The 9,137-nt window shown below is 41.8% G+C and overlaps 1 protein-coding gene across 1 annotated transcript in view; it reads left to right on the top strand.

Annotated features, from left to right (window-relative positions):
• Positions 1–8,125, top strand: part of ELOVL2 (ELOVL fatty acid elongase 2) — a 27,033-nt gene extending 18,908 nt beyond the window's left edge. Inside the window, exons 3-7 of the mRNA XM_009326472.1 lie at positions 1,933–2,010; positions 3,170–3,341; positions 5,274–5,398; positions 7,195–7,329; positions 7,960–8,125. Of these exons, the coding sequence (XP_009324747.1) occupies positions 1,933–2,010; positions 3,170–3,341; positions 5,274–5,398; positions 7,195–7,329; positions 7,960–8,088 (639 nt within the window). The 3' untranslated portion in view covers positions 8,089–8,125. The remainder of the gene's footprint in view (positions 1–1,932; positions 2,011–3,169; positions 3,342–5,273; positions 5,399–7,194; positions 7,330–7,959) is intronic.
• Positions 8,126–9,137: the final 1,012 nt, after the last annotated feature.

Below are 9,137 nucleotides of genomic sequence, written 5' to 3'. Positions count from 1 at the left end.
TAGCAATGCCACCATTCTGTATTTCCTCCATAAAAAAACCTCTCAGAAGAACTATGATTGCTAATTGTCTCCATGAGATGGTACCTGAAGTACAGTAACGGCTTCAGTACAAAGCTTAAATACCAGATTAAGCTCAAGGCCAGTGTTTTAATAACAAACCTCCCAGGCAACCCATCACTAATCACTGCAGACCACAGCAAACTGCAAAAAACAATGCTAATCTTTAACATGTACAGCAAAAAAGAGCATGATACAGATCAGATAAAATAATATTGAGAACAGATGAATAAATATTGTGACCCACAACTGTTAACAGATATAAGTTCCTTAACGTGCTCTGATTAATCTGTTATCTCAAACCCTTCGTGCCCCACGTTGGGCACCAAAAAAAAGGACTGTCGTGGTTTAACCTCAGACAGCAACTGAGCACCACACAGTCACTTGCTCACTTCCCCCCCACCGTGGGATGGGGGAGAGAATCAGAGGGGTAAAAGTGAGAAAACTCATGGGTTGAGATAAAAACAGTTTAATAATTGAAATATAATAATAAATAATAATATACAAAGCAAGTGATGCACAGTGCAATTGCTCACCACCCGCTGACCAATGCCCAGCCAGTCCCCCCCCAGCCAGCTTTCCTCCAGTTTACGTGCTGAGCATGACGTCACATGGTATGGAATGTCCCTTTGGCCAGTTTGGGTCAGCTGTCCTGGCTGTGCCCCTCCCGGCTTCTTGTGTACCTCCAGCTTTCTCAGTCGGTAGAGCATGGGGAGCTGAAAAGTCCTTGCCTAGTGTAAGCACTGCTTAGCAACAACTAAAACATCGGCGTGTTATCAACATTATTCTCACCCTAAATCCAAAACACAGCACTGTACCAGCTACTAGGAAGAAAATTAACTCTATCCCAGCCGAAATCAGGACAGTCTATACAGACACTGATACATACCTTCCCCGTGCATGTAGTGCCAGAGTTGAAAGCAACCCACTTCTCACAGCATCTTGCAATTCTGCTTACAGCATAACACTTTGATGTATTTCTCCCACCATCACTCACTGCATCCTCTGTAGAGAGGAAGACAGACCCCAGAATATGAATTTCTCAGCTTGGCCCCAAAAACCACTTCGCACACATTCAAGAATAACCAAGACCTTTGTAAAATCAATGAACTTTACACAGCATTTATAGACAACAGAATATGCTGCCTATTCCAAAAGGTCTGCTGAATGCTTTAGGTGGTCATTACTATCAAACTATTCCACATCAAAAGCCACCATATGGCTTTCTGGAAACCTTCTGCTCCACCACAGTGTGGTAGCCTGATATTTCATTGCTTTGTCTGCCTCCCAGTATGACATGCGCTAAATCTAAGAAATTGCTTGTGTGTCTATTCATGTCTCCATTCAGTGCTACGCCCGCTCTCCTCTACTTCCTCCTGCATTTAACAGTGTAGGACAGAGAGACACGTATGGCATTAGGAAATATTTCTCCCATTGCGCTACTTTGGATTTGCCTTCTGTTTGCTTGCTTGGCATCAGGGAATTTTTCTCAAGGACGGTTTTGCACGAGTAGCTATGTTAAGCTCTGTTCATACTGCTTCAGGACAGATACAGTATTCAAGCTCAAGCTTTGGAGTGAGGATTACTACACTAAGTAACGAGAGATTTTAATGGATGCCTTGAAGGCTCTAAAGCTAGAGAAATGTAAAAGGTATACCATTTCAGTGTATATCTCCAACACAACCTGATGCTTTTTCCATTTCAAAACAGAAGATATTAGCAAGTTGTCTGGTTTAGAAGCATCAGTTCATGGAAGGAGCGGGAACCTACCCTGCTTCCATGCTGCTTTTTTTTAATAAACACAGAACAACTGCAGGGATAAAAGCGAACTGCTACGTCTGTTCATGAACATAATCGCTGTGTTTTCTGTTCCAGCTCATCCTTGCCACATGGGAAGGAGGCTACAACTTGCAGTGCCAGAACCTCCACAGCGCAGGGGAGGCCGACATCCGGGTGAGAGACAGCAACAGCTCAGCCCCCAGCATCCGCGGCAGCCCTTCCCTCCGCGTCATCGGTGCAACGCTTCTGCGTTCACGGCAGTGATAAGGATGTTACTGACGACATCTTTAACATGAGGGCTTTAATCAAGTTGCCTAGCAGCTGGTAGCAAACAAGAAGTGTTCTCCTTCTGATTCAATATAGATGCATCCTTGTTGTAGAAAGCATGATAGGGAGTATTTTGAAGCGCCATATATCAAGATCTGTGGTCCAAACAGTGTTGCCTGACTATTAAAACAGAGAATATGGATAATTTTAAAACTTGGAAGAAAAACCTACCATCTAAAATGTAACACTTGTTGGGCTGTAGCTGGAAACGGACTTAAGCCCAACTCCAAAATCTGGAAAACTGCAGAGACATTTTGCTGGCTTGGCTCATCTCTAGTTCCAATCTTTATTTCTGCATCACAGCAATTCCATGTATTAACCCTCTGTCATTCCCCACGTCAGGCTTACTTTCTAGATAACGCTAGTGCTCAAGGGCAGAAAGATTGGTTAACTTATATAATTTTCCCCAACCCTCAAAATCTGTCCGTGTTATGGCAAGGGAAAGGTCAGTTAAATACCTTTTCCTATCAACAAGGTGTTTTCCCCCTTTCTCTCTTAACTAACTGACTTTAACTGTCCTGGGACATATCCTGAGCTCTGATGAAGTGTCTCAATTCTAGAGGAGGATGTATTCCATTGTTGAGTGTCAAATTTGGATTATTTAAAAAGAAGCTGCCAGCAAAATCTGTTCAGTGCCAAGAAAGTGTAAATGGTAGCACCCTTAAAAAAAACCAACACAAGAAACCCCACACAACTGTATCTTTGATAAAAAAAACCAGAACAATTAGAAAACTCTTCCTCAAAGTTTATATTTCTTAAACTATATTTAGATAATTATATATTTATACAATCACATTAAAAATGATGCTTTTTTTCTAAACTGCTTCATTCGAAAGGGAAAAAAAATTGAAGCCAGAGCTTGTGCTCCTCCTTCAATAGGACATTAAGGCCTTTTGGGAAGTTGCATGCCTAGGGACTGACGAAGTACAGCAATATTTAAGCCCTTTATTTAAGCCCTTTTATGGACAGATATTGATCTCCTGCTCCTTTGTTCTTACTTGTACAGGTAGCCAAGGTGCTGTGGTGGTATTATTTTTCCAAAGTAATTGAATTCATGGACACTATCTTCTTTGTACTGAGAAAGAAAAGCAGCCAGATCACCTTCCTTCATGTGTATCACCACGCCACTATGTTTAACATTTGGTGGTGTGTTCTGAACTGGATACCTTGTGGGCAAAGTAAGTCTCTGTTCGCTTCATCACCTGAGGTATAAGTCACCTGTTGCTGGAGGAGAATTACATCACCATGCGAAGCAAGTGTTTCACTGACCGCATCATTAACATTCACAGCCTTTCAGAACTGTCGAACACCTGCAGATCGCAGTAAAATTAGAAGCATGGTTAAAAGTTCAGGGCAAAAAGATATCCGAGTGTTAGGCCCTAGATTTTCCATTTAGCTGCCACAACCCCTCATATTTACTTCTCTTCAAACCGCTTTTAGACAGGGTAACACTGCTGAGTAGTACACAAGAGCGATCACATACAAGACCTACTCCAAAAGCAGACGTAGGAGGAAATCATGACCATCGTAAAGTCAGTGTCAATCACGACAAATGAACTCAATTGCATTTTTACAAGTTTGACTCCTGTATGCATCAATCTGATATTCTGCTTTAGCAAGATACTTTACTTACATAATCGCTAATTAAAATACCAGTATGAGTTTGTTTTGTTTTAAATGAGAATACATCTCACTCATGCAGTAGAACTACTGGACAGCCAGAACTGGTCGACACGGTCTTACATTTCATATTGAAATAGCAGAAGTAGCAGCATCCTTTGCCTTATTATATTTTGAGTTCAATATACTTCACAACAGTAATCTCTAAACGACTTGGCTCTTATGAGGATATTGTAATTGTCATCGTCTCCCCTGTTGAGGTGGGGGAAGATGTACGGTGCCACAGGCTGGCCACTTGGCATTTGTATACTAAGTCCAAACAGCAGAGAATTACTTCAGGTGTCTCACAACATGCACACTTTTCCAGGGCTTCATACAGCCAGAGGCTTCCTGTGGCATTGTTATCAGAGTTGAGAAGACAATCAGTTTTCTTCCTTTCAGCTAAAGGGAGTCACCTCAGTCCGCTGTAATATTTTGTAAAGCAACTTGTTGCAGGTGTTTTTCAGAAAAAAAAGCGGAATTCACATTTGTTGGTACTTATTATGGACAGCACAAAATCAAAGTGAATCACTGTTATAGGTAGAAGCAGAGATCAAGGATTTCATAGCAATTACGAGCTATTTCTACAGAGGTGTAAACAAATTAGTGGGGGTTTGTGCTTTCTACTGTGTCTGAACATATTCCCCACACTTTGCACTACCTTTGCACTATTATAATTAACAGCCTGGAAAAAAAATCAGTAGCTAAGTAATTAATCAGTGAAAATTCAAAACAATTGGTGAGACCATCTTCTAGTTGTCAAGCACTGCCATCAAATGCATGAGCATACAGCAGATAGAGTAGTGCTGCTACTTCTCAATAGTCTGTAAGGCACAGAGAAGTAGAATTTGCTCTAGAATTAGTATTTGCTCTAGAATTAGTATTTACTAGGTGTAACTAACTAGAGTGGCAAGCTATTAATTGGGGTGAAATTCTGGAAATTTGCATCTAGCAGAAGAGCCGCTGAAGAAAATGAGAGCAGTGCTCAAACACTGCCACACGAGGTTAGTTTAATTCAGAGTAAAGCCCTTACTACTGCATCAGGGAGCAGGAGAGCGGGTGCCTCCCAGGGCGCTAAGCTGCTGTACCAGCAGCACAGTCACCCACATCGGCGTCTAAAGCTTACAGCGATAATGGACTCGTGCAAATAACATTTGGGAGGGGAACAAAAGCAGTAACCTGTAAACTACAGAATAGAAAAGGAAAGTGGAGAAAGTGAAAAATACGGGATGAAAATAAAATATTCAGCATGAGAAAAAACCCTATAGGAAGTATCATTCAGCCTGTCAGTTGTACCTAGGAGAGCATCTCTTCACATCAGGAATGTTTTTAGCAAAGGGTAAGCACAGAGGGAAGACTTACCATATGCAGGAGACATTGCTAACAATAATCTCTTCTCTCACTTTTTAGCAGTTGGTATATAAAACGTTTCCCTTGTTGGATTTTTATAGGTTTCTTTGGACCCACTTTGAATAGCTTTATCCACGTGCTCATGTATTCTTATTACGGACTGTCAGTCATCCCTTCTATGCGCAAGTATCTGTGGTGGAAGAAATACCTCACTCAGGCACAATTGGTATATATCTATTTTAATCTCATTTTTGATGACCAGAAATCCTTCAAAATACGAGAGTTGAATGATAGATAAATATTGTCATTTGCAGAATTAAGCCAGTTAGAATTAAAATATAACAAAGCTATCAAACAGAGTAAGTCACTAGAACAGCTTGCATAACTTAATAAAGGAAATGGTGCTCAGAAATATTTTCTACAATACAGTAGAAACTCTACAGTCCATAAAATTCCATTACTTTTGATCTCTTGCATAGAAAATGGACATTGCTTAATCATGGCAAATGGACTGATTAAAATGTTATAAAAACTGTCTGACAGAGCCAGCCGGCTCCAAGACGGACCCACCACTGGCCAAAGCTGAGCCCATCAGCAAAGCTGGGGGCACCTCTGTGATATCATATTTAATAAAGGGCAAAAAATGCTGCACAGCAGCTGAGAGAGAGGAGTGAGAACATGTGAGGGAAACAGCCCTGCAGACACCCAGGTCAGAGCAGAAGGAGGGGAGGAGGGCCAGAGATTTCCCTGCAGTCTGTGGAAAAGACCATGGTGAAGCAGGTTGTCCCCCTGCAGCCCATGGAGGACCACGGGGGAGCAGATATCCCCCCTGCAGCCCACAGAGGACCCCACGCTGCAGCAAGTGGACATGCCCTGAAGGAAGCTAGAGCCCATGGAGGACCCCACACAGAAACAGGCTCCTGGCAGGAGCTGTGGCCTGTGGGGGACCCACGCTGGAGCAGTCTGTTCCTGAAGGACTGCACCCTGTGGAAGGGACCCACGCTGGAGCAGTTCTCTTATTTTCTCCCGCTACTCTACCGAGGAGAGGAAGTGAGAATGCAGCTGGGTGGGCACCTGGCAGCCAATTAAGGTTAACCCACCACACTGTGGTACAACTACAAAATGCAAAATTATGTAAACAAACTCTTAGACAAGACAGAAATGGTCTGAGTTCTAAAAGTCTACTCCGACAGTTGCTGTACCCAAAGACCTGAGCCACATCAAAAGCTTCTATCAACAAGATATAAGGCTTGATGTGAAATAAAGTTCCTTTCACTTTTTTATCTTAGGGACTGTTCATATTATTTGGAAGTTCAGATGTTTGCAGTGAGCTTAAATGCCTGTGTAGAAACGTGTTTAGCAAATGCTGCTTCTCTGAGCTGAGACCATTCCTGCAGTTGAAACATGCTGCCCTGTTTGAAATGCACCTCAGCATGTTGGATTGAGGGCACTCTCAGCTGGCTGGGCAGTATCGGATGCACCAGCGTGGGCTGTGGGTCACAGTCCTAAATACAGCCAGCCTTCTGCAATTCCTTCTCCATCTCATTTTTGCTTCATTTGTCCCCATCTTAACTCCGTTAATGCAAACACCAGCCTACCTGAACTTCTCCTCGGACCTGGGATTTCCATTTTCTGTTCAGACTTCTAAAGCTATTGCCTGGAGTCTTCAGAGTTTTCTCAAATTTCTGCCCAGTAACAGAGACAATGCTGTACCTGGCACAACATGGTCTGGAAGATAGAACAACCCCTATTAAAAAAAAAAAAAGAAAAAAAAAAGAGTTTTCATTTTGCCAACTAGGCCTGTAAACTCATTTTTAGAAATCTCTGACCCCTTATGGTTTTTTATTTCATCAGAGCGCCATTTTAACTTGAGCCTCACAATACATTCAACAGGTTCAGAAAGGGATAGTTTTGAAGAGGAGTCAAACTTTCAAAGTGAGGACTAGGTGACATTGTTATATCAGATTTAGCTAGCACCAACGCTTTCTCAGCAAATACTCATGCATGATCTTTCCTCCACAGATCCAGTTTCTGCTCACTATTGTGCACACACTTAGTGCAGCTGTGAAGCCATGTGGATTCCCATTTGGCTGCCTCATGTTCCAGTCCTCCTACATGGCCACACTGGTTATTCTCTTCATAAATTTCTACATTAAGGTAAGCAGTCTTCCAAGAGCTCTCTGACAACAAGGGTGGGGAAAAAAAAAGAACTTTTTGGATAGCAGCCTTGATGAACTCACATGTAGAATGAGCATCAGTACTTAAAATATGTTTGTATTAAAATATGTATGTCAGTTAAGAATCATAGATACAGTAATGTCTTAAGAGACAGTTACTCGGTAATGATGACCTCCCCCTTGCAGCTCAGCTCTTCTGCACTTGCATAGCAAGTCAGATACCGCATTCAGGAATTAGGAGGTCTGAATTTGCTCTGTTGTGCAGCTTTTTGAGTCTTCCTCCCTCCTTGGAGAAACGAAACAAGCAGCTCTGTCTTTGCATTATTTCAACCTTTTTTAGCAGGGACTGCTCCAGCCCGCCTGCATACATAGAGTTTCTAGTGAAAAGGGCTTAAAATCTTTTTTGACATCAAGAAGTATTACAGTAATACTAGTAAGGTAATATCACCCACGGCAGTGAAAATTATACAGTTCCCTTAACACAGTCTGAAGCAAATATATACATCTGCATCAACACACACCAGACAGCTCCATTTTACAGTTAACCATAAGTAGCGTTTGGGGGGCACTAAATAAATCCAAGTATTTACTTTGGATTTTGCTTTTATAGACATACTGGAAAGCACCTTCAAGAACAGCTATAAAGGAAACCCCTGTCACAACAGAAATCAAGAATGGTTTCCATAAGGACTACTTTGCTGCTGTCAATGGATTCCTGAACAATAAGAAAGCACAATAAGTATAGTATTTCCTATGATTTTTTTCTAAAAAAAAAAAGAAAAAAGACTGAATTACAAGCTTTAGCTTAAAACTTATTTGATTACATTTATCAGCTCTTTGTACCAGACACTTGTTAACGTACTGCTATTTAGGTTTTAACAAAACGAGTAGAATTACTTGTCCTGTCAAAGATCACTGTTGGAACAAAGAAGGCCAAGATCTTTCTCATATGAAAAAGAAAACCTTTCTGATCTCTAATGCTGACACAAAAACGCCTTATAAAACACTTGATGGATAAATCCATCAATGCCTTCAAAAGGTTAGGACTCTGTTCAGACTAATGTGGTGAGCACTTTCTGTGCATGCAAGGGGTCTTGAGGCAAGGCTTTGCAGTGCACGCAACACATTCAGCTAAACTGTGGCCAAGGTCAGGAAAAGGAAGGGAAAAAAAAGGTAAGAATCATACCTTTTCCATCACCATACTCTTCTGCGCTTCTTCCCAGCCATTCCCCAAAGCACACTCCCTCCCCATGGACACCAGCGAGGTGTAGCCATCTCTTAGGTCCTGTGGGAGCCCTGGGGAAGGACATAAGAGAGGGCGGAGCCCAGGTACACCATCCCATAGTTTGCAGACAGACATGCACCATGCTCACTTGCTTTACACATGTGCACAACCTGACTCAAACGCCACGAAGGCTGGCAGGAGCTTGCTATTTCAGGGGGCTGGACTGGTAGCACCTGGGACTGCCCAGGATGGTATTTAGAATACATGGTATCACACCATGATATGGGTTTTTGATCTCTGGTGAAAGCAAAACAAGTCACTTTGGATGTGCTAAATTAATAGGAGTTCTGAGTAAATGGATTTTGAAAGAAATAGGAGCTGAACAACTTAATGAAGATAAATCCTTTGAGTGTAAATGTGCACAAAGTTAATCCTATGCAGACACTGCTAATTTGAAGCAAACTGATATGCCACACATTAATAGACTAGAAGATGCAGAAAATCTTAAAAGTGAATTCAGCAATGAGCAAATCCCATTACATAGGAATAGAAACAGATGGGAC

Source organism: Pygoscelis adeliae, unplaced genomic scaffold (assembly GCF_000699105.1).
Source record: "Pygoscelis adeliae isolate BGI_AS28 unplaced genomic scaffold, ASM69910v1 Scaffold186, whole genome shotgun sequence".
Lineage (NCBI taxonomy): Eukaryota > Metazoa > Chordata > Aves > Sphenisciformes > Spheniscidae > Pygoscelis > Pygoscelis adeliae.
The sequence above is the reverse complement of the archived record's forward strand: the minus strand, read 5'-3'. Positions and strand labels throughout refer to the sequence as shown.